The sequence below is a fragment of the Sprattus sprattus genome (genome assembly GCF_963457725.1).
Source record: "Sprattus sprattus genome assembly, chromosome: 1".
NCBI lineage: Eukaryota > Metazoa > Chordata > Actinopteri > Clupeiformes > Clupeidae > Sprattus > Sprattus sprattus.
In genome coordinates this window covers 66367712-66393858 of record NC_137920.1, presented here as the reverse complement: position 1 = coordinate 66393858, position 26147 = coordinate 66367712, and the positions used below count along the sequence as shown (strand labels likewise).

At 45.3% G+C, this 26147-nt stretch overlaps 1 protein-coding gene across 3 annotated transcripts in view; it reads left to right on the top strand.

Annotated features, from left to right (window-relative positions):
- The window catches only part of nrip1b (nuclear receptor interacting protein 1b), a 31212-nt gene extending 12361 nt beyond the window's left edge, over nt 1–18851 (top strand). For all 3 annotated transcript variants that reach the window (XM_080833607.1, XM_080833609.1, XM_080833608.1), the window contains exon 2: nt 12617–18851. In XM_080833607.1, the coding sequence (XP_080689733.1) occupies nt 13033–16704 (3672 nt within the window). In that variant the 5' untranslated portion in view covers nt 12617–13032 and the 3' untranslated portion in view covers nt 16705–18851. The remainder of the gene's footprint in view (nt 1–12616) is intronic.
- The last annotated feature ends 7296 nt before the right edge of the window (nt 18852–26147 follow it).

Genomic DNA, 26147 nt, shown 5'->3' with positions numbered 1-26147 from the left:
AGGCTGCTCTGTGTGTGAAGGTTGCTGTGTGTGAAGGCTGCTGGGTGTGAAGGCTGTTGGGTGTGAAGGCTGTTGTGTGTGAAGGCTGTTGTGTGTGAAGGCTGTTGTGTGTGAAGGCTATTGTGTGTGGAGGGCTGCTGTGTGCTGCTTTCCCTCTGCACTAGGAGTGCCCTCACATTGTCACAGACAGCAGTCTGTTTACCGTCACGCCATTGACCTTGAGACGTCCTTATGAATCATCCTCTGGTGTCACACTGGTGACACACTGAGGCTGAAGTTGGCAGGCCACAGAACCTGTGCTTGTCTGATGTCAACCTGTATTATGACATGTTGGTCCGGTTTACTCCTCCGTAATTAATGAAAGTCACTATAATGTTCAGATATGGAGAACAGGGAGTGACATCTTTCTCTTATATCACAAGGCTGTTGAATGATGTCGCGTCTGTGGCTAACTTCACTCAACTGCACTTTCTTCTCAGACAGGATTTGTGGGATAAGTGTCCCCTACTTTTGTGACGTAATAGGTTTGAGGACTAGCTGCTTAAGGCTGGATTTAAAGTGGAGTTGAACATCTTTAACCTTTAGCACGTACGCCCATACCTCATAAGGCACTCAGAGAGAGAGAGAGAGAGAGAGAGCGAGAGAGAGAGAGAGAAAGAGAAAGAGAGAATTGCAGACAAAGCCAGCAATTCGTTGGGTCACGCGTTCAGAAACTCATTTGTTCATCAAACACCTTTTATTGCTTTTCCCTTCCACTTTTTGATTAAATAAAAAAAAAAAACATGGCAACTAAAATGATCAATAACTGCAGTCATCTGGCAGAGCATAAATCAGGTTGGGCTGGAATCCAGCTCATTCAGTTTCATTCCTGCAGATCAGTTTTGCCATTACTCAAAACAGATGCGCGGAGAAAAGATGAATTATGCTATTACGCTGAAATTGTCACCAATTGATATCTTCCACTCTGCGATGCTCTGGCAATCCTTTTCTTTTGAGAGTTTCATCTAAGTAACACACAAACAAACACACACACACACAAAAACAAACACATAAACACACCCATCATGTAGACATACACACCGATACCTTCACTCTCATATACACACATTCAATCACATACACACACACACACACACACACACACACACACACACACACACACACACACACACACACTCATGCATGTGCATGCATAATCCCAGTCTCATGCGCACACATGGGCACTTTGTGCACAGTGCCACAGGTTTCCATAGCCTAGCCCCTCTCTGCTTGGTTCCCCAGCCTTGCTTCAGTGCTTTATTGCAAAAGGGAGAGATTATGGGGCTGCATGCTCACGTCGAGCTGATTAAACTTGTGTGGCTCGACCGCCTACTCCTTTTGGGGCTCGGAGGATAGAGCACTTTAATCACTTTACAGGAGAAACGACTATAATAGAGAGAGGCAGGCAGGCAGGCAGGCAGGCAGGCAGGCAGGCAGGCAGGCAGGCAGGCAGGCAGGCAGACAGACAGACAGACAGACAGACAGACAGACAGACAGACAGACAGACAGACAGACAGACAGACAGACAGACAGACAGACAGACAGACAGACAGACAGACAGACAGACAGACAGACAGACAGACAGACAGACAGACAGACAGACAGACAGACAGACAGACAGACAGACAGACAGACAGACAGACAGACAGACAGACAGACAGACAGACAGACAGACAGACAGACAGACAGACAGACAGACAGACAGACAGACAGACAGACAGACAGACAGACAGACAGACAGACAGACAGACAGACAGACAGACAGACAGACAGACAGACAGACAGACAGACAGACAGACAGACAGACAGACAGACAGACAGACAGACAGACAGACAGACAGACAGACAGACAGACAGACAGACAGACAGACAGACAGACAGACAGACAGACAGACAGACAGACAGACAGACAGACAGACAGACAGACAGACAGACAGACAGACAGACAGACAGACAGACAGACAGACAGACAGACAGACAGACAGACAGACAGACAGACAGACAGACAGACAGACACAGAAGTTTATTCCGATCTAAAGATTTCCCCTCAGCATTTTTGCCAGACTCATCATGGTGTTGAGATGTTACTGGTGTTTCTGTGCCAGCCAGGGGGATGCGCTTGGGTTAAAAGAGTATAAGTGGACGAGGGTGGGGTATGGCCGTGCCTCCCTCCCTCCGTCCGGAGCTGAAGGGGTTAAGGCATATGTGGAATTGGCACCCGCAGCTGTTCGTTTGCTCGCTCGCTCTCGTTCTCTCCCTCGTTCGCTCGCTCTCGTTCACTCCCTCGTTCTCTCACTCTCGTTCTCGCTCACTCACTCCAGCGTCTGATAGGGGGATGATTTTGCTGCCTCTGCTTTGTGTGACAGCTGCCTAATTGGGCATTCTCCCCTTGTAGCGAGGCCGCCTCCCTCCCTCTCTCTCTCTCTCTCTCTCTCTCTCTCTCTTCCCCCCTCCCTCTCTTCCTGTCCCCAGGCCCCCTTCTCTCTCTCTCTCTCTCTCTCTCTCTCTCTCTCCCTCTCTCTGCTGACGAATGGCAAAGGATTACAGATGAGGACATGGTGACCCACTCGACCTTCCCGCACAGCCGCGAGGGAGGGGCCCTCACTGGGGCAGTCATGTCGCTCTGTGTGTGTGTGTGTGTGTGTGTGTGTGTGTGTGTGTGTGTGTGTGTGTGTGTGTGTGTGTGTGTGTGTGTGTGTGTGTGTGTGTGTGTGTGTGTGTGTGTGTGTGTTGCAGCTGTGCTGGGTCACTGGAGGATGAGGTCGTGAGAAGGTGGGGAGTCTGCCAGGTGGCTGATGACAAAGTGTCACATGACGCGAGGCCCATGTCAGTGTGTCAAGGGCGCCGCGATCCACTGTCGGATCAACGGCAACCTTCCTCTTTCTTCCTATTTTTTCTTTCTCTCTCTCTCTCTCTCTCTCTCTCTCCATTCATCCCCCCCTTCTTTCCCTACCCTCCCCCTTTCTCCAAATGGTTTGGGTTTTGTTACGGTTTCAGTGCCACCGGCTGTATTCACACTTTAAGGTCAAAAACACCAGAAGATGGCACACTTCTGGGTGTTGTGATTTTTAATTTCTACCTGCCCCCCCCCCCCCCTTCTGTTTCCCCCCCAGCTGTGTGTTAGACTGCCAAGGTGAGGTTGTGTCCTCTAGTTAAGAGCGATTAATGGCACTCGTTACGCCCATAATGAAATATTCCTGCTGATGCAGAAGGGGAGGGGTCAGTGTTTGTGTCTGGCTGCTGTTGTCTCCTATTTAAGCCAATCAGAGAACTCGTCTTAGACAGGCACCAGTCCGGACTACTCATACTGAGTCCACTGGAGTCGCAGGGCCAGGGCTGATGCTGATTCTGTGTCTTTGCAATACATGGGTTCTCCTACAAGTAGCTGGTGAGGACAAATTCCAGCATTGCTATGCAGAATTCTATGCAGAATTAAGCTCTTGGACTGCTGGACCAGATCCAGTTCAGCTTTGGTGCCGATGCAGTCCATGCTCTGTGCTCTGGGTCTGTTCTGGTGGACCACTGACAGATCTGGGCCAGGTCCAATTCAGATAACAGATATCTGTATATTATGATATTATTTTCCTCATAGCAGTAGCCTAGCTATTGATGACATTCTGTAGTACTTAGAATAAGGCTTTAGAAGCTTGCTGAGATGCATGCATATTTTTATAACTACGGGTAATCTTCCTCAAGAAATGGCCATATGAGCTTATACAACAGGGTCATGGTTGATACTCACTTGTTGATACCTCAGCTACCACAAAAGCAATACTTGAATGGGCTCTGTCAGAATGTAAAGCTTTTTTCTGTACTTATCGCTTCTTTCGCCTACTACTTATCCCTTTCTAGTTACTACTTTACTCATTGCTTTTTGAAACACTTTCTGTGTGTGTGTGTGTGTGTAAGTGAATGTGTGTCTGTGTTTGTGTACGTGTGTGCGTGAGTGTGTGTCTGGAGAGGAGACAGCACTGCTCAGTAAGCGCAGGTTTAACATTGACCTTGCTGTGCGCTTCGCTGCTGTTCAGCGTGTGAGCGGAGCCATGCGTGGAGCGGGCTAATCCGGTGCCCCAGTACACGTCGGCTTGATTAGCGGCAGCAGCTATCTGTGCTCAAGCCTGTCTGCCCCATTTTCATGCAGGCAGGCAGATCCAAGGCCAGGCGGCAGGTCAGGTCAGACGAGACCAAGGCCAAGGAGGCACCGGCAGGAGGAGGGACTGGACACGTAGGAAAGGACAGGGATGCTGAATAAGTGGGTGTGCCAGGGAGAAAGTATTAGCTGTCGATATAGATTAGCTGGATAGAAGGCCAAAGGACAGGAGCCTAAGTAGTCATCGTGCAGTGTGCACACTGGGTAAGGAGGCACGTGCTAAATATGTACCGTACTGTATAAGTATGTGTTAGAAGGATACTAAATAAGGAGTGTACCAGTTCAAAAGTATTAGCTGGAAATGTATTAGTAGTATTGGAAGAAAAGTGTTAACAGAAGAAGCAGTGGGCCATATTAGACATAATCATGGGGAATAAATAACTGCCATATTAGTATTTATTAGTATTACGAGGTATAGCTGTTGTAAAGTATTAGTATTTATTAGTGTTCAGTGGTATAGGTGTTGTAAAGTATTGGTTTTTATTAGTGTTAAGTGGTATAGGTGTTGTAAAGTAATGGTATTTATTAGTGTTAAGTGGTATAGGTGTTGTAAAGTATTGGTATTTGTTAGTGTTAAGTGGTATAGGTGTTGTAAAGTAATGGTATTTATTAGTGTAAAGTGGTATAGGTGTTGTAAAGTATTGGTATTAGAAGTTCTAGTGGTGAAAACTGGGTGAAAATTGGGCTTTACTGGCCTCTTTAATCAGCTAGTAAAATTTCAACATGGCTCAACTGTACAGTTAAAGACATACTTGATTGCCAGTTATTTTGCACTCTGCACATTTAAGGTTACAGTGATAATCTATGCGATGACTAAGGTAGTCTTTCGTACACTTACCACTTTAACTGCTTATAGAATAGCTTATATGATGTGGGCTTGAGTGTGGTTCTGCAGTTATTGCAGAGTTATTAAGACAAGGAAAGGTTTGAAACACAGAGGAAGAGAGAAGCACTGAGAGTTAGAACTCTGAGTTCCCCTAGTGTGATGTGACATGACGTTGGCCTCAGACCAGTGCCTGGAATGTCAGCTGGAAGGGTGGCACCTGAGGATTGCTCCAAATGGGTGCACTTAATTGATTTGATTCTCATTTAATTATTTCACTGTATTTAGAAGGATATTTTGGGCTTGTTTTTGGAGCCGTCTTGCCTCTCCAACTGTAACCACTACTGAGGCTGTGCCATGGAGCTCACCGTGGAATCGTGGTTAATTGCCATTTACACCCGTGACAGCTCTGCTTCAAACGCTATGTCTCAGTAGGCCATATAAAATGTAATCACAACACCCACGAGGGTTATTATGGTATGCCATGGGAGAGGGACTGCTGCAGTCTGAATTTAGCAGGAGGGGAAAAGAGGCCCCCTTGCTTAGTTTAGCATGTGTCATTGGTTGAGTGGTGCCAGTGGTGTTCACATGGGCTAGCTTAGTTTAGCATGTGTCATTGATTGAGTGGTGTTCAAATGGGCTAGCTGCTAGCAGCTGCACAGGTGATCCAGAGTTCTCACATTTAGTAAATAATCATGCCGAAGACCAAAATCAGTTGTCACAAACAACCATCACAAACAACCATCAGTAGGCCTACAGTTTAGGCAACAAAGAAACAAAGAAACAAAGAAAAAGAAAGAAAGAAGTAGCAGAAGACTGATGATGATGATGAGGATTTCACGATCTTGTAATTTTGCAAATTTTTGCACAATTTTCTCTTGCCGTAATATTTCCACAAAAACCCCACAAAGTCATGGGACTTCTGCACGATTCTCAATTGCTTTTATTATTTAAGTGTTATTTTCAAAATGTCCACGTCCAACATGTCCACACCACTTTTTGCCATCACCAATGTTGTTCCCACCACTTTTGACAACTTGAAATAAAAATCTCTACAGTAAATACAAAGTGAAAAGAAGTTATCAGGACCAGTAGATCAGTGGTTGTTCTATTTACGCACTAATCCTTCCTGTCCCTGATAGTCTTCTAAGAAAAATATGTTTGTGCACTGAAGTAGGCCATTTATAAACCACAGCTGTCCTAATTAGCACTGCGGTGCGGTATGGTTTGAAAAGTGCCAGGGACATAGAAACGATTCTACCTGATCCTACCTGTCACAGGGCTATTGCGAGTCTGCCTCTGCTATTATGTTGAGTGTGGCCCGAATACAAATGCACCAAATTTCAAGGACTACACTGAAAGTAAACCACATGTCACACAATGAAGTCCACCTTTATTTCAGTGACGAAGCATGATTTATGCTGTATATGATTAGAGGGTTTGTTGTAACTGGCTGTCCACTAGTTCAATATCCTGGTGGCATTACAATGTTTAGGAACTCCTGCATTGGATCGGAAAAAATATTAGACTTCCTAAAGGAAATTCAGTCACTCACAACAAAAGCCTCGCAAGATCCTGGTGTTACTGACGTGAAAGTGGGTGCAGTAGTGCCATTTGCCCGTTCGTCATAGCCGCCGAGTTACTGTTGACAAAGATCATAACAATATCAGCTGTGAGAGACTGCGACAGACGGAACAAATGTTATGCTGCCATTCACGCTCTGACTGAGCACACAGAAAATAACTGGGAAAGACAGAGGAGTTTTTTTAATGCAATTTCATTTTCATTTTTATTATACGCTGTTTGTTTTGCGACAAATGTGAAGAGAAAATATCTAGCGGCTGAGAGTCTATTGTTAACCACATGTCTGAGTGGCCCTGCTGTAAGTCTGTGTGTGCTTCTACTCAGGACTGTTATTTTGGGCATCATCGGTGTAGAGGAATGGCATGACGCTGTAGTGTAATCAAATGTAGTGTTATTTTAACACCGCTGTGCTTTATGTAAGGAGTGAAGTGGGACTCTGCAAGCTTCATGGGAATTGACTGTGGCAATGTAGGTCACTCTGTGTTCTGATTCTGCTTGATACTGTAATTAGAAATAATGAGCACGCTACTGGCTGTGTGTGTGTGAGTGTGGTTTGTGTGTGCGTGTGTGTTTGTGTGTGTGTGTGTGTGTGTGTGCGCGCCAGGTAGACTACATGTGCATATTTTAGCCGGCTTGATTCATCTGAATCCCTCTGTATGTTCACCACGGTTACCACAACATTAACCTTGTGGCATTTCATAGTAGTATAAATCTATACTATACTATAAATCTCCTATATAGATAATGGTCTGGTATTTATACACTTACCACTGCACCACCAACACCATACGACAACACCATACCCATATGGGGAGACTTGAGCAACACAGGTCTCAGAACTGCATTTGCTCAAGGCGATTTCTTTTTTCTCGCATTTTATCATTTCAAAACATTTTTGAAAATGGCAAGCTGCATATGAAGCACTGCTATAAAACTCCTGGTAACATATTATAATGGCTTGTAGCCGCACCCTTCCCCCCTCCCCCCTCCCCCCCTGCATTTCTTTAACCTTGACTTACCTTTAAAGCTCAGGCTAGGCATCTGCCAGACTCATGTCAAATATTAGTGATATACACAGCGAGGGCTAGATTGTCACTTTAAATTAACATGGAGGGCTTCAAACAGACACCAGCTGTTGCATCAAGTTGCCTGCCTGCCCGCCCGCCCAGACGAAAGGAGTGACCTTGACTTTAAACATGCATCCCGCGGCTCTCTTCTTCTCTCTAATCATGCATTTTAAATGCCTTAAATGGATTACAATCCCTGACAATAGAAGTCATTTATTAGCCCTTCTTGGGGAGATGGGGGAGATGGGGGAGATGGGGGGAATGGGTGGGTGGGGGGGTTGCAATTAATCTTGTACTCGGCATGTGAATGATAGTAGATTGGCTTTGGATATAAAATCCCTGACATTTGCATGGGGTCCAGCCCTGGTTGCAGAGTCCATTTTCTTGTGACTTATGCCTGGAAATTGGCTCTGAGGCACTGATAATGTTGTGACCTTCCTGTTGTTGGTGTGTGTGTGCGTGTGAGAAAAGACACCCGCAGATGATGAAGCTCCCTGCGTCCTTGCCGTGCTTTTTCGCCACTGGCCAGCGAAATCACTTAAAATGCTGTTGGGTGTTATTGCTTGACATTGTCAAAGATAATGGATAATTACTCGGGGCCCAGTAGCTCAGGAGGTATGCTCTCTCTCTCTCACACTCTCTCTCCCCCCTTTTCTCTCTCACCCCACTTTCCTTCTCTCTCTTTATCCTCCCCTCCCTACCCCCCTCTCTGTCTGTCTTTCTTCCTCTCCCTCTGTCTCTGTCACTCTCTCTCTCTCTCTCTCTGTCTGTCTGTCTCCCCCACCCACCCCCCCCTTTCATGTCCGGCAGAGTGAGTCGTGCTTGGGGAGCCATGTGCAAGGACACATTTACAGATGTGTGAGGTCATTTCCAACGGGGGCGGTTGTATTACACACGTATGCCTGTCCTTACACGCCAGGTCTCATTGAGCCTGACTCCTGCACCACGGCACACGTCCTCAAGCAGGCTGGGAGTACACACATGTGCTTTCCTGCACGTAGTCAGCCCCTCACGCAGCCCCTGGTACCTGCCCTCTGCCTGCCTCCTCCTTCCCCCCCCCCCCCCCCCAGAGATGATCCCTCGTTCCCAATGAAACGTGTGGTGTTACTTTAACCTGCTGTGTGATGGTGGTGGGATAGGGGTGAATGAGGCTCCTCCCTTTGGCTTTTCTTTAGGATTCACATAATACCTCAATATGTTTGTAGGTCAGCAAGGCCAAAATATAGCACATCATTTTCTGTTTTCTTTTAAAATGGAGCTAAGCCAGTGGCAGGGAAGTAGTTTTAATCCTGTCCATTAAGATTAACAAGAGACGTCAGATGGCCCAGTTTTACCAGGTTGCCTTTTGTTGGAGTCAAATTTGGGTCACTGGCTTAGGCTGAATGAGTCCGATAGCTTAGTCTGGGTTAGTTCATTTATTAATTAATTACTCTTGCTGGGCACGTTTGGGTGTCGGCACTCTCTTCTCTGATGACATTTGAAATAAGTTGAGCTGACACGGGTGTTTGTTTTAAGCCAGGTCGTTTGTATCCCCGGAAGTCTTGCAGTGTGACAGAAGGTGACAAAACAACTCGCTAATCATGTCACGCCGCTAGATAAACAACCCCGACGTGCAGACAGATTATCAATGAAACACCTCCTACACTCCAGTAATTGGATTTGAGTTTGTTATTTTCTCTTACTCACTCTAAAGCAACACGCATACTCTGTGAATTATACGTCCACGTTCCTCTTTTGACCCGCGGTGGCAATCAGGCTCCGCGCTCTCGGCCTACACTTAACACATTAAACGGGTGCCAAAGGGGAACGGCGGAGGGGGAGAAGACGGTCCCTGGCAAGTGAGTAGGGCTGGAGGGAGGTGAAGAGAAGGCCTCTGTATTAATTAACCTTTGTGGATGTGCCACTCACTGTGGCTGTGACTGTGACTGTGGCCGGGCGCTGGTGTTTGCCGAGACAGGGCTGACACAGTTCAGACTGGGGGACTTTGTGTGTGGGTTGGGGGGTGTGAGAGTGCATATATTTGTGTGTGTGTGTTTGCGTGTGTGCGTGCATGTGCTTGCCTTCGAGTGTGTCTGTGTGTGTGTGTGTGTATTACTGTGTGTGTGCCTGTGAGTTTGTATTACTGTGTGTGTGCCTGTGGGTGTGTATTACTGTGTGTATGCGTGTGTGTGTGTATAACTGTGTGTGTGTGCCTGTGTGTGTGCCTCTGTATGTGTATGACTGTGTGTCAGTGCATATGTGTGTGCGGGCCCGTGGCGGTGTCACGTTATCTGACGAGCCCCGCGCTGCAGCCCCTGCCCTGCAAAACCCCCGCCTCAGCTTGACAGGAGCACCAAGCTGCCTCCTCTACACCTGCCAGCCACACACACACACACACACACGCACACACACACACACACACACACACACACACACACACACACACACACACGCAGAGTGGCTGGCATCCAGAGCAAAGCCAGGCGATAATAGCCTGCCTTAGGTCTGTGTGGGCCCTCACTCGGCCTCACACTCAAAACAGCACTGTGGTAGCTCACTTCACCAGGAACACACAGAGGAACACTCAAATCTTTATGTCTTCATTCTCATTCTCATTCTTGACTCTGACTCTGACTCTTATTCTGATGTCCATCTTTGTGTAGCACATCTAGTCATGTGTTCTTCATCACTCAGAGATGCCAGGAGGAGGCAATGACTTAGTGCTTCATTGTAGGGCTTAATCTTAGTCATTAATCTGCACCAAAATTGGACATAGTAACATCAAATGAATTTTTTATAAACTTAAACATGGCTTTATATTCCTCCGTCAGATATTAATGTTTCAGTCATTCATTTAGTAATCTGTTGCTTAATGACATGGTACAGGATTTAAGGCCATCTAATAGCCACAGGGGAAGAGATACAAAGTTCATCCAAGAAAATGTCTGTTGCCCAGTATTTATATGAGTGTTGCCCAGTATTTATATGAGTGTTACACAGTAATATACCCTTAGATGCTAGCAGGACAAGAACAGAATGATGACTGATTACTATCTTCATACTAATCCCACACAGTGCTGAGGCCAGTGTTCTCCTCAAATCTGCATTTGCATCCTTTTCTCTTCTCTCTATTCCTTTCTTCTTCTCTCCCCTTCTCTCTTCTCCTCTCTTCTTCTCGCCCCTTCTCTCTTCCCCTCTCTTCTCTCTTCTCTCTTCCCTTGTCCCCGTCTCTCTTCTCCTCTCCTCTCCGTTGCTCCTGTGTCCTCCTCTCCTGCTGCCTTGTGTTGTGTTGCTCTGCTCCGCTGTGAGTGGCAGGGTGTTGAGGACGCTAGTGTTTACTGGCCTGTGGCTGTTGATACCTGGGCCGCTGGTGCTTGTCTGCGGGTGGCAGACGCGAGGCAGGGGGCGGCGACCCCACGGCTTTTTATCAGACTCACGCTCCAGACCTGCCACACACTCTGATAGATGTGAGGCCAGGCCCCAGAGAGGCACACTGTACACACACACACACACACACACACACACTCACTCACTCGCAAAAACAAAAACAACACACTGTTGCTAGGAGTTTACAGAAATCCAAAGACACATCTTGAAAGTAGTAACTGTCTCTCAATATGAGCCGCTCCGTGTATACATCTTTGTGTATATGAGCCTCTTTGTATTCTTTGTCTCTATGTACGACTATTTATAAGAGTCTCTGTATATTAGTAATATCTGTGTATACGTAAGTCCTATGACATAACATTATAATTTGTTCCTCATGTTGTTATTGTTATAGTGTGTGGTGTGGACGTTGCCATAGTTATGAGCTGCTGGAGTATTTAAAGCCCTAGTATTTACTGTTGTTGTTATTGTTTTCGTAATCGTTGACGGTGTGGACTGGCTTTAAGTCCTTCATGTCAGCTCAGCCAGCCAGAGCCTGTCAGTAGTGCCTCAGGGTCAGGTTTAGATCTGGCCCTGGGTGACCTGTCTGTCAGGGCTGCCGCTTGATTATACAGTTTAATGAGAGCTGTGCCAACAGAGAAGAACTAAAAGCAGACTACTCTGAATGGCACTAATCACTTTAGAGAGAGAGAAAATAAAAGTTTGTCTAACTTTATCCTAGGTAGGCCATCTGAGTTGCAGAGCGGATAAGCTATCAAACCTTGTAGCCTATTTATGGACTACTGCACTGACAGAAATGTTGATGAAGCCTGAAATAATTCTGAATGTCTCTCTAAGATAATCGGCAGCGCATACATTTTTATGACCATTTTTATAACCACAATGGGATATAATGTAATGACAATTAAGGGACAGAGAGATGAAAACGTTTGCATGTAAAAAAAAAAAATATTGTTTTAAATTTTTGTTTTACTGACTGAGAACATAGGATGCCCGTGAATTCTAGAATTGTGTCGACATCTAGACTACTGTAGTTGGACTGAAGGTGCCTAAAACTGCCGTAATAATAATAATAATAATGAAATTGAAGGAAACAAAATGTGAACAATACGTGATTTATATATTATCACATATTGCGATTCTTTGTATTTGAAAGCTCTTCACATGCAGAAGCGAACAGAGACACATGTCACAAGGGGCTGTAGATTGTATTTGCCTGCTGCTATGCGACTGTCTATGGATTATGGTTGGAGTTATAAGAAAAATGTCAGTCATTTTATTTTTCCTCTAACATATTCATTGATCTGTTTTTAGTTTCCCCAAGTCAAACACCAGACAAGGTGTACCCTGGGGTGAAGGTGTTTCTCATTAAATAGCCCGCAAGTGGTTCTGGGAATGCATAAAGATGAGTGACACGGTTTGAAAGACAACATAGTTTCATGACAGGCCTGTCTCAATCTCAATGAACCCCTTGCTTGTCAAAGCGCAGGCAATGTGTTGAAATGAATGTTATGAGCCTTACGTGCCAAACACTGACACTCATGTCATATTTTCCTCTCTTCCCTCACCCCTCTCTACCCCCCACAGATCTCTTCGTGCCTCCCTCTGAGATCAGGAAGACAGAAAGACAACACAGAGCCAACCACGGGCCAACCGGCAGACATCCCAATCATCCCCACTGGCATGGAACGCTTCAGCAGGGCTCAGGAGAAGTCCGCCTGACTCCTCACTGGCTCCGTCTGTAAACCTGGTCCAAAGCCCTGCACTGCATCAGGTCATCACCACAATCACAAAAGACTGACTGCCTGCCTGCCTGACCTATATGATGGCCTTTGCCACGCTGTGCACTACTGATTTGAAAAACAACTGACTGGAAATAAACAGTGAGCTCAGCTGGCTTCATGTGCAGAGGTTAATGTCATCGTGTATCCTGAGGTCACAGCTTTTTCTCATAGTCACGAGTCTCCACAGCACACCACAAGGGGGCGCTCCTTCTGTTGAACATGACTCATGGGGAAGACGCTGGCCCTGAGACACACCAGGATTCAGCTGTTCTGACCTATCTGGAAGGTTTACTAATGCATCCTGTGGCGACTGGGCCCGGTGCCACGGCAACGAGGAGATCAGAGGCTGACCGCAGCGATGAGAATCAACAACGGAACCACGTTGTGGTTCAAGGGCCGCCGCTGTCCAATCATGGCCCTGCCGCACGGGAGAAGGTCAGTCCCCCGGGTGGAGCCAGCCAGCACCTAAAGAAGGCCAGGCTCCTGCGGTCAGGGGATTGGGGGGAGACAGAGAATGGCAAGAGGAAGACACCTCCCGCCTCAAGCTTGAATGGGCAAGGAGGGGAGCAACAGCAGCAGCAGCAGCAGCAGCAGCAGCAGCAGCAGCAGAGGGCAGGCCAGGATGGGTCTCCGTTGGGGGAGAGCACGCTGCTAGCCTCCCTGCTCACGACCTTCAGCTCAAGGCTCCAAGGAGTGGCCATGTCTCAGCAGCTCTCGCAGAACCCGAAGCAGCCGGAAGCACAAAACGGCGGCAAGAGCTCCCCAGACGAACGCCACAATGCCTTTCAAGGGTACGGCACGGCCTCCAGCCGCCTCAAGGGCCTTGTGCGGAAGAGCAAGATCCAGAATCATGACGCAAGCCGGAAAGGCATCCAGGACCAAGTCTCTGAGTCGCCCCATTCGAACGCAAGTGCCGCTGCACAGCCCAGCCCATCCGACTCCTCTGTGTCTTGCGCAGAGCGGCTGAAGGCTGTGGCAAATCTGGTGAAGACGAGGTCAAGCCCTGCCCCCTCGCCCCGGCCGAGCATGGCCTGCAGCCAGCTAGCCTTGCTGCTTTCCAGTGAGGCCCACCTGCAGCAGTACTCTAGAGAACAGGCACTCAAAGCACAAATAGCCGGACAGTCAGCCAGCGAGAGGCTTGTGGCCATGGCGTCGCAGAAATCACAGGACTCAAGACCGCCAAGCGCGGGAGAGACTTTGATGGTCCCAGACACGTTGAACTCTTTGAATGGCCAAAACCGAACGCCTCCCCTCGCATCAGCAAACTCAAGCCCCTCTCTGAACTCCACACACAGTGGCGGGGGCATCTCTCCACGCACCAGCCCTCAGCCCCAGAAGGAAAGACGCCCCTTTGACAGGCATGCCTCCAGGCCCCCACAGAACTGCAGCAGCCTGCTCCTGCTGCTGCTCAACAACCACAACTCCCAGAAGTCCCAGCTCACCAAGAGCGGACACCTGGAGAGGAAAGAGTGCATCCCGCCAAGCCGGGCGGCGTCTCTCCTGATGGACAACCAGGTCTCCAACCCGTACCACAGCCCGCCAAGCCGGGCGCCATCTCTCCTGCGAGACAACCAGGTCTCCAACCGGTACCACAGCCCGCCAAGCCGGGAGCCCTCTCTCCTGCTGGACAACCAGGTCTCCAACCGGTACCACAGCCCGCCAAGCCGGGAGTCATCTCTCTTGCTGGACAACCAGGTCTCCAACCAGTACCACGGCCCGCCAAGCCGGACGCCATCTCTCCTGCGAGACAACCAGGTCTCCAACCGGTACCACAGCCCGCCAAGCCGGGAGCCCTCTCTCCTGCTGGACAACCAGGCCTCCAACTGGTACCACAGCCCGCCAAGCCGGGAGTCATCTCTCTTGCTGGACAACCAGGTCTCCAACCGGTTCAACAGCCCAACCAAATCCAACAGCGATGCAGAGAGCTACTTTTCCAGCTGCTCCCCCATCGACCTCTCCATGCGCACCAAAGTGTCCAGCCATTATTCAGCACCACCCTCCTCTTCATCTTCCTCCTCCTGCTCTCTGGAGAAGCTCACAGAGACGCTGTTAAACAAGTGGAAACCAGACACTTCAGGACCAAAGGTGTCCGAGGCAGAGGAGCTGGATATTAGCCCAGACGCCAAATCCCATCATAAGGTCACACTCATGCAGTTACTGTTGGATCGCAGAAACACTGAAACGGTAAACAAACTCAGAGATGATCCAGATTTGCTGCGTGACTCAACCCTGAGCAGCATGCCCACAGACCCACATAAAATGACGTGTAGCGCGTCAAATGAAGAGAGCCACAGACAAAGTCCTGTAGACTGCGGGTTTAGTCGTACCATGACAACCTTCTCCTTGAATGGATCCATAAGTGGCAGTCCGTCTCCGTACTCTGTCTCTTCTCCTCATGTCCAGTCCGGTCCTCTAGATTTGTGCAAATCTAAGGCCCACTCCGGTGAAAAGGCTGCAGAGCCGGGTTTTAGTGCCAGTAAACTACTGCAGAACTTGGCACAGTGCAGTCCAACAAACATCTCCCCTTCTCCTCCACCAGCCCTACAGAACTGGAGGCCCAGCAAGCGACCAAGTCCTGGGCTGCCCCCAGATAAGCTCTCAGCTCCACTGGAGCGTTCAAACCCTCCAACCCAAAGAAACAGAGCTCCAGCTTTAGACCCACCTTACAGCAGTTTCAAGTCACACAGGAGAGAGTTGCCCTCATCACCGGCGACGTCACAGATCGAGAGTTTGCTGGAGAGACGAACCATGCTGCAGCTGCTGTTGGGCTCTACCTCTCACACTGAGAAATCCGGCGGGACGAGGAGCACAGAGGTGCCTAGCGCTCATTTTGAGATGCCGTCCAATGCCCCCGATATCCTTGACAGCTCAAACAGGCCCTTGCTGGACATCAAAATCAAAACGGAGCCAGGAGAAGAAAGCCATCTTTTAGGTCCCTCTGAAAATGACAACGGGGTGCATCACTGGAACCATGGACATAATGAGAGACAGGGACCCCTCTTTGAGAAGCAGGGTGATGTTAAATGTGAACCGTGTCCTGCAGATATTGTTTCTAAGTATGGTCTCCTCAGTCAGCTCTTGAAACAACAGACCAGTACCTACAACCCTGGCACACCCACAGACAACGATTCAAAAGCTGTGAAGGAGGAACAGCAGGATTGTCAGGGGCCCAGTCCAAAGAGAAGGAGACTCTGCGTGGAACTTGCTGAGCAGCTAACCAGTGAGCTCTGCTCAAGGCCTCAGTCCTATGAGGGTCTCAATGGCAGTCTGCTGCTGAGCCCAAAGGAGGAGGAATCTCCAGCCAGGAGTCCCGTTGGCAAAGTGCTTCAGCGAGACCACCAAGGCTTCAATGTGCTCAAGCAGCTCCTGTTGTCAGACAACTGTCTGAAAGAGCTGTCTCAGGGCCGGGGTGTCTCAAGCCCCTGCCTCCCGCACACCAAGGTCAACGGGAGCCTCCTTCACCAGCCTCACTACAACCACAAACTCTCCCAGTTACCATGGCAGCCTGTGTCTCCGAGCCCTGGGAGCGCTGGGGCTGCCCCCTGGCAGTTGAGCGGCAATGGTTTCCAGGACGAGTCACGGCAGAACGAGACTGCCCCAACACCGAGTCCCGGCTCTGTGAAGAGGGAGTTGGAGAGCCCAAAGCAAGAGGAAGGGGGAAACGGCTGGGAAGAGCAGCGTGCGTCCACTCCCGACTCCCCAAGGCTGACCAGGGCCAACCCCATCTTATACTACATGCTTCAGCGGGGCAAAGGGGAGCTGGGGAGAGAGGCAACTGATCAGAGCCATACAGGGCAGTGTGAGATTAAAGTCAAAGAGGAGCCCGCGGCAGATGAGCAGGAAGACGACCATGGTGGCAAGTACAGCCACAGACTGAGCTCCTCACAGTAGCAGTCTCCTCCACACGCTGAAAAAAAAATGCTGAAGAGCTCGACAAGGACACGGTATACATGGACTGAGATTGACTGTGAACACGTTTTTACTGAGGCACCCAGTTCATTCCTAATTTCTTTCTGTCTTTTCAGTTTTCTTTTTTTTTTTCTCTCTCTCTTTTTCTTTCTTTTTAAAGACTAAAGACTATCCAAAGTTGCATAATATGACCAATACAGCCAAATCCAAACCTTTTGAATTCAAAACTACAAGCATTTTGTATTTCATTGTTGTAGATTTTGACGTGCAAGTTTATGATAGCTTGATTAAGTAGGTACCAAATTAAAGCATCACTATCATTGCACTTTAACATTACAGTTATTTTAAGCCAGTTTCAGTTACCCAAATGCATTTTACTTTTTCATATCAGTCAAAATGTATTGTGTATCCTGCTCTACATCCCTGTTACATTGCACTGCATTCTGAATACCCCACATCCTTATATTCTGTGAACTATGGAAAAGGGCAAAAATATTTGATCATTTTCTTAACTATTTCTATGACATCTACTTTCATATTGATTTATATCACAATCAGGGCATTCCACCTTTGTACAAGTAAGGGAAATGTAAAGAACATTGCAATGTGAAGCACAACATAACAACAACAACAACAACAACAACAACAACAACAACAACAACAACAACAACCATTAGTGGCATTAGTGTGATTATATCCCAAGGGCAGAAAAAGATGAGAAATGTAAAACATTTTTATACAGAATCAGGACAGTGATCTCAGTGTAATTAATTCAGGTATTTATTTATTTCCAACACACGAAGAACCCCACATGACTCTCTAATATCACAACGAACTCTAATCAGTCGAGAGATTCATGATTGGAGGCGTGGACACACAAAGGAGCATGTGATGGCGATTTTACTTGCAATCACAGAGTAGCCGTGCGGTAAATGTCTGTGTCCGCATAACCATTTTCTTTTTCATGAATATGTAAAACATGTATGGAGTTGAAAGGCATGAACCTCTTGTAGCAGTTTTGAAAAAGAAACACTGAATGTTTTGTACCTTGTTTAAAATATGAAACAGCTTGTATGGGCTTTTATATTGACTGAAATAACTTTAGAATGGCAGATTTGGCATTACTGATAATGCTCTGTATCAGGAGACCGGAGACCAGTCATCTGGCAATCAGACGTTTAAAAATAAATGTCATTTGACCTTCAATGATGGTGACATTTGGGTCTGCTACTATAATGGCATACCTGCAGTAAGCTTACTTAAAGTATTAAGTAAATCTTTTTTTGGTTGATTGGTTGGTTGGCCGTGCGTCTCTGTGAGCGTGTGAGCATGTGTGTGTGTAAGCATGCGTTTGTACGTGTGTGACTCCCCGTGTGCATGTATGTATACTGTATGTGAGTTTGCGCACATAAACCCATCCAGGTATGGTCATGCAGTCTTAAATTGATTTTTTTTTTATGTACAGAGAAGGTACATAAAACTCCATATGTCTTTAAACCATTGAACACGTTTGACAACAATTAAATATTCTGTAAATAGTGCTTTCATTAAGGAAGACAATTATTTTGTATTGTTCAAAAGTAAAAAAAAAAAAAATATTGCCCTAGTTTTTAAACGCCCTATGATGTACAGCAAGCATACTCTGTTCAATATGTACATATCATGGCGGAGAATGGCTCTGTTTTTTGCATGTGTCTATGTTGTGAGCTGATGATAATCTTTATTCTGCAACCTGTCGTGTTACGTCCGATTGCTCTACACTGCTGCCTGTTGCATGCTGCTGCATGGAAAGGACCTGTGTATCAATACTGGGATTGGGGTACTGCTGGGTCTCAAAGTAAAATAAATGTTTTATCCTTGGCAGGTTGTTCTCTTATAACAGCAACAGTCTGTTTGATACAATCATTGATTTTCAAATTACTTGTGATGACAAATGTGACTTTATCATTGTTTGTGTGTGTGTGTGTGTGTGTGTGTGTCTCTGAGTGCGTGAAAGTGGAGGGCTCTGTTACGGTTTTGCATTTGTTTTCATTCGAGCCACCCTTCAGTCTGAATTATGGTGGCCTGCACTGTGCATTAAAGACTTAATTTAGTTTGTGAATAACATTTTTAATTTCAACGAGACAACCAGAAATACTGTTTCTTTTTTAATGTCATTTTGGGTGTTTATTTGCACTGACAACCTAAATAAATAAATAAGATGTATACAAATGATTTGTGTATGCTGTGTCTTATTGGACATTTCACATACTACTGTAGTTGGAACCACTACTGCTCACTCACTCACTACTTCTGATGGGAAAATCCAGATTTCAGATTTATTCAATTTCTTTCTCATAAAGAAGTCGGCCCAAGAACAGCTATATCTAGGCCTGGTTTCGCTCGACACTGGCAAATATTTACCAGGACTGCGTTTCCGAAACCATCGTTGAGCAACCTCGGTGGTAACCGTGGAGAGAGAGTGTTCAAAAACAATAGTCTCTTTATTTTCCAACTATGCTAGCTGTACAAGGACTCCTTCAAGGAAACGCATCCCAGTTCAGGGTCAGACTGTTCCTGATGTAGCTTACAAGTTCCTTAGCAACCTGCTTGACCCGCGTTTCCCATCCTGCCTGCACTTCTCAAGCCTCAGTGTGAGTCTCTGGGCTGAGTGCTGAAAGCTGCAGTCTGTCCACCTCCTCCAGTGAGCTTGCAAAGTGTAGGAAATACATGAAGACAGCCGTATATATGCCCCCAGGGAACTGTCGCACTCAAATCTGGTTAACCGTCGAGCATGGCTTCTAAACTTACTGACTTCTATAAGAAGCTGCCTGTCTCCACCTTTTGTCCAAAGGCATTAATCAGTATGTAGAGGAATTATGGCTGGAGTGAAGGTTCTGAGCTGCTTACCTTTGGGCCTGCTGTTACCCTGAGATACTCAGCTGGAGGCCTATGGCACAGCGCTATCACGAGCTGCCACGATGATGCACAGCAGGTATCCTGTTGAAAGGGAGACTTAAATGAATATATACATACTCAGCTACATACTGAGATCAAATAGCTCGCTGGCAACAGCGACCGTGAGGACGACACCTCGAGTACGCAACAGCAGAGTTGGCGTGAGGCAAACATGCCGGAGAGCACTCACGTTTAATCTGCTCCATGCCGTGACAAAACCCTCAAACCGATGGCTAAATCCGAAACGGGTTCGGATCAGATCCATAGAAGACTCCAGATCTCTCAAGCACATTTTGTGTCAAGGCAGGTGGTTTTACCCAAAGCCCCTTACTGTAAATTTGATCATGGGAGATCACGTGGTTTGATGATGCTTTGTTAGTTGATAAGTTCTTCCACCTGTGGTACAATATACAGACAATGTCCATATTATTAAATAAACAAGCAATCCACAGATTATATAAAAGACAATCAATGTACATCAAGTGCAAATGTGTGTGTGCGTGTGTGTGTGAGTGTGTGTGTGTGTGTGGAAACAACAGTAATGTGAATTACATATGGGAATGACATTTTGATATATCAGAACTGATTCTTGTCAGATATATATGAGGGTGATGGCATGAGGAAAGAAACTGCTCCTGTGTCTGGTAGTTTTGGTATGCAGGGTTCTGTAGCGCCTGCCGGAGGGAAGGAGTAGAAAAATGTGTGTCCAGGGTGTGAGGAAATCGGTAATGATTTTGAACAGTGAGTGTGTGTGAATCCCCTACACAGTATTTGAACTCTGACTGTTACCCGGTCGCTGACTTCTCCTTCCCTTTTATCCTCTGATGACTCCTCTTCTCTGCAATTTCGCATAACCTTTCCTCTCCCTGAACTTCTCCAGCCAGAGATTCTTATCACGCATGACCTGCAAGTACCCCCGCTTCCTCTGCCTGCTAGACAGTGGGAAAAAATAAACGAACAAGTCACAAGTTTAAACTGAGGTCACGGCTCAAATCTGGACAATAAAGCGATTGTCTCCGATTCAGTCTTTGATATCCCGACCTCCTCTGGCAGCCAGAAAGCTGGATGTCATACAGAGGTCCACTTGATTTAAGGAGAATCAATTGAATAGTAATTTATGCCAACAAAAAAAAACAAAATTAAGTGAGGAGATGATAGAGTGCCAGCCTCTGTGTCCTCTTATTAGTAGACTTAAGTGCACAACAAGGGCTTGATGTTATAAGCTTTTTTTTAAAAAGAAACAAAAAAAAAGCCTCTGGCTTGTGACTCTTTCCTTGCTTCTTCGCTGTGTACTGCTCTGGAGGGCATCTCTGTGAACTCTATTCCTCTCCCTCAGGGGTCATGACCTTTGCTCCCCCTCGCAGACACAGCTCCAGGGGATCAACTGTTGACCTGCAGCTGTGAGTCCCCCAGCCTCTCCTCACCGACTCTTCGAATATCCCCGTAAAAACGACAACAGACAGACATTATCCCACTCTTCCTACCAATAACAACAGAAGGGTTTGTGGTTAAGCTCAATCAATCAATCCCTCCGCTTCAGGCCACACAATGTTTGCATTTTATAACGTAAATGAAGATTTCTCTGCACTTGTTCCATTTTACGGTTTGAACAAACATTTAACAAAGCTAGCTGTGAAATTTGTGCCAGACCTGCTTCTAATGAATAGAGTGCCTTCTTTCCTGGTAGGCTTAAGTTGGTGTTTCATTTTCTGTAGGAGCCAAATTGGGTCTCCAGGGATCTAGAATTTGAAAGCATGAAAGGACGTTCGAAGGACTTTACCTTCAACAAAGTTAAATGTCACAATTAGATGTCTAATAATTAAAGGAAAATTAATTCACCATGTTACTGATATTAAGGCGTGTGTTGAAGTTTAAAAAAAATAAATCATTCACCTATTGATTAATTATATTTTCTCTGATAACCTCTATTCTGTAGTAGTTTACATTCATATTTACATTGAATCATTTAAAGGTGCTTTAACACACTGTGACTGTAAGAGACATACATTATTATCATGATGTGGTTATCCCTGGTTATCAAACCCATGACCTTGAGGTTAATATCACCTTGATGTTATTATGACCTTCATGTTATTATCACCTTGCTCTATCACTTGAGCCTCTTGTGTTTTGTGTAATATTATTGTATTAATATTGTTTTTTAAAACATGTTATCCATATGCAATCATATCTGATATATGTTACCATACCAAGACTAATTCTAGACATTTATCATTCTTAACAAAACTCAAACTGTACTTGAAGCAGTTAATTCTTCTCTGTAGCAGAAAGCCCATTGTTCTGTGTAGCTGTGGATCTGATGAATTTGTTATTAAGACATATTAACAGCTGGGGTTTGCTATTGTAGGAACTGTTAGGTTAACGTTAAGAAAAATACTCAAATTCAGAGTTTAAGTGCATTCTTTCATTTCTGTATGCTTGTTATTACACTAAAGAGTAATCACTATTTTGTTTTCTACTGTGTACACAGGTAAGTAATTAGGCTTTAACTTTTTGTCAATCCTCAGGTCATAAATGTATTCCTGGGGAATATGTGGTAATACCAAATGTATTAGTGTTAGAACAATGCAGTATGGTCAGACATGGCAACTCATGGGTCTCCATCATTTTTGTTTTACAATCCATTTTTCATTTGTGTGTGTGTATGTGTGTTGTTTATATTTGTGCTCAACAGCCAACCAAATTACAACCCTCCCTTCCATGCTCCTGAACACTATGTTGAATGGCTGGGATTGTTTATGGTTTTTCCTGATTACAGAGCCAGGACTGAGCTTTTTTGATCAAACGTTGAACAGACAGCTAAAGGACTGTGAAGAGCAATTAGCTTAATTTGACCAAAAGTTTCTGGGATTAGAATGACGTACTGCGCCTTTAACTATATGAACTATAATTTCAGTGTGCTTTTATGTTGCATGTGAGGTCGCACCATGATCTTTATTTCCCAGGTCACGTTGTACCATGATCTTTTACGGAGGTGATAATGTTAACCCTAATAGAATATTCAGAGAAATGAAAGTCTCTATTCTACTCTCTATTGATTTTGTACTGATAGAGCGAGAGTCTATGCACAGTACTTAATGACCTGAAGATCTTTCCATGCCCTCTCATACCGTTTCACGTTCCCTCCACAGCTCAGTTAAAAGTCACACTGCAGTGAAGTATCACAGCGCCATCTGCTGGTTAGGACTGCAGCCTCATTCTTTCTCTCCATCTTTCTTTCTCTCAATCTCTTTCTCTGTCCTCTACCGTTAACATCACCCCTCTCTCTCTCCGAGGTTGGAATGGCCTGCCAGCAGTCCTGTCCTGACACCTATGGGATCAGCTTGGGCGTGCTGTTCGTGCCAGAGTGGCATACACAACCACGTTGGTTGACAAATGATGGTTGAAGAATGGGATGCCATCCCACAGTAGTGTGTGACCAGGCTGGTGACCAGCATGAGGAGGAGGTGCCAGGCTGTTGTGGATGTGTATGGTTCTTCCACACGCTACTGAGGCTCCTGTTTGTTAAATTAATACATTGTTAAATGTTCAATATGTCTTGTTTCTTCAAACTTCAATCATCCAATCCACCAATCACCAAACACCAAACAATAGCAACAGCAAAATAAGCTGTTTAGTAGTGGCAGAGAAGATTTGGCACATTTTTTATGGGCGCAACCCACATTCTCAGCTCTGCTGCTCATCCCCCAAATGCATGTTTCTTACAAATGTGGCACCATTTAAAAGGTAAATAAACAGGCTTTCCAACGGTATAAGATTTATTGTTACAACAAAGAAATAATCTACCAAACACAAATGTACTTAATTTTTGTGCTATGTTTTATATATATATATTATATGATGATGATAATGAATCTAAATTGAACTAGAGTGACCTCACATATACCCACTCATCTGCCTGATTTGACCCCATTTTTTTAAAAATATTTGTATTTGGCATTATATATATATGTATATATATATTTAAAAAAAAATTGGGGTCATCATGGTTAGTTGAGGCATATGTTGAATGTATGATGAATAAGGTATGACGTGTCAGAGGCAGGATAACTATGATTAATGACAGTAGACTTACATATAGTTCATATAGTGGTTCAGAAACATGTTAGATTAACTATAGCTTCAGATGAACTAGCCAGCAGTGGGGCAGGGGACGTTTTAGGTCAGAGCTCAGTGGTAAGTGATTTATTTACTATATTGAGTAGTTTCAGTAGAACTTTAGTCAAGGTAAGAAGAGGTCCTCAGAATTTCTATTTTTGCCAGAGATGACTGGGAACAATTAGAAGAGAATTGTTCAGAAATAATGTGTGATATGAATGGCAATGTTAACTTAAGAGAGTGGAGCTCCACATTTTGTTGGGCAAATCATTGCGCTGCTATGAAAAAAAAGGAAAGAAAAAAAACACTTAAGAAGAAAAGGCTGGTCCTTTGGGGGAGAAAGGCTTGCACAAAGGCAGTTGCAGCTAGGAATCACGCATTTAGAAAGCTTAGAAAATATACAGTAGAGCTTTATGCATTTGAGTACAAGAGGTTAAGAGTTATTGCAATGGCTAAATAATGGAGTTGAAGCCAAAAGCCATAAGTGAGGTGGATAAGGCTCACGTGTTTGTTAAGGTCTTTCAGGCTGTCCATAATTCAAATAACCACAGAGTTTAATTTAAACACTCATCATAAATATTGTATAATAAATGTATAATAAAGATGATGCAGAGTCAAATTATGTTTCTTTCGCAATGTAGGAACCGGAGCAAGTCATGGAGGAGGGTTAGGTAAAGATGGGGTGGGATCTAGTGGGTTTTTTTTTAAATGTGGGAGATTTAGCCTTGGAAGAGCTATTGTCTTTAATGAATTCTGTATGGGAGAAAGGGGAAATTCCCCCTGAAGGCAATCGTGCTGTGGTGATGTCAATGTAAAAGCCAGGAATGGAAGCATGAAGACTGGGGTCATATGGGCCTACAGCATTAACAGCTGTTTTATGCAAGATTATGGAGAGAAGGGTCACAGACCGGTTGGTGCATTTTCTTGAAAGGAAAGGGTCTTTTGGTCCTTATCAGAGTGGCTTTAGATTTGGGTGATCAAAGATGGACTCTGCATTAATGTTGGATTTATAAGTGAAGAAGGCTTTAGTTACTAAAGGGGCAGAGGTTACAGCAATTTATAGATATTAAAAAGGCCTATGAGGAGAGAAGGGCTTTTGATTAAATTAATGCTGGGGTAAAAGGTAGAATGTTTAGTATAATAAAGCAGATCCAGTTGGCCTTGGATAAAGTGGTGGTGTGGGCTAATGAATGGGGTTTCAAGATTTCAGTTGAGAAAACTAAATATAGGTGTTTGGGTGAAAGAGGATATTAGTTCAGGTGTTGCAATAGAGAGTCCTCTTTTTTTAAATTTGAGAGTGTGATTTGTTCAAATACAAAGATGGAAAGTCCACCATTGAGAAGGCTAAAGTGAAATGTGAAAAAATGATTAATTTGATGCGATGTATCTCAGGATGCTCTTGAACCACTGATAGGGACACCTTGTATATGCTTTAAATAGCTGTTAGATCTGTTTCTGAATATGGGTGTTCGGTGTTTGGCTCAGCAGCTTCAACCATGCTGAATAAATTAGATGTGGCACAGACAAAGGATCTCATGGTTAGCTCTCCCTAGCTCTGTGAGCTGAAATGGGGGAAACATTGCTGAGTTTACGCCAAATTAATCTTACAACGAATTTTAGATTGAAACTGAGAGGACATGACCCAATCATTCCTACCAAAGACATACTAATGGAGCATTGGGAATTTAGTGGGGTTAATGATATAATGCCATGCAAAAAGATGAGAGGGAGCTAGATTAGTAGTGTGTTGGTGGTGGGACCCCCATGTGTTGGACAGTGGTGCCTCCTGGCTTTTAAATTTGAGGGTCATGGGGAAATTAACAGACTATGTGAGTACTAAAAGAGAGGTTGAAAGGCACCTACAGCAACACTGGGGCCCCACTTGCAAATTATATTGATGGTTCCAGGGATTCCAAAAGAGCTAAGGTTGGATTTGGAATACAGTAGGCCTGCCCCCCTCACTTGCGATTGAGTAAATTATTCAGTTTCAGTATTTACAGCAGAATTAGTGCCATTATTATGGTCATTAAATTGGGTTGACAAGGCAGGATTGGTTAGTTTAGTCTTCTGATTGTGATCGGGGCCAAAACATGTAAATCTAGATTGCACGTTCTTCAACTGTAGTTTGGTATGGCCACATATTCACTGGAAACTATTTTAGGAGGACAACCTGCAGTACAAAGAGTTCTACTTTTTTTCCCCCAACTATGAGACTTCATTACTTATCTCAGTAATGAGTTCCATCAACTGACGGTGAGAGGCAGCAATGGGCTGCAAAAGCGCCCAGTTCCGCCTAAAAGCAAGAAGAAGAAATACACGGAAAGCCTGCCAACTGCAGTTGTAGCTATTTCCCCCCCATGACTGCATTT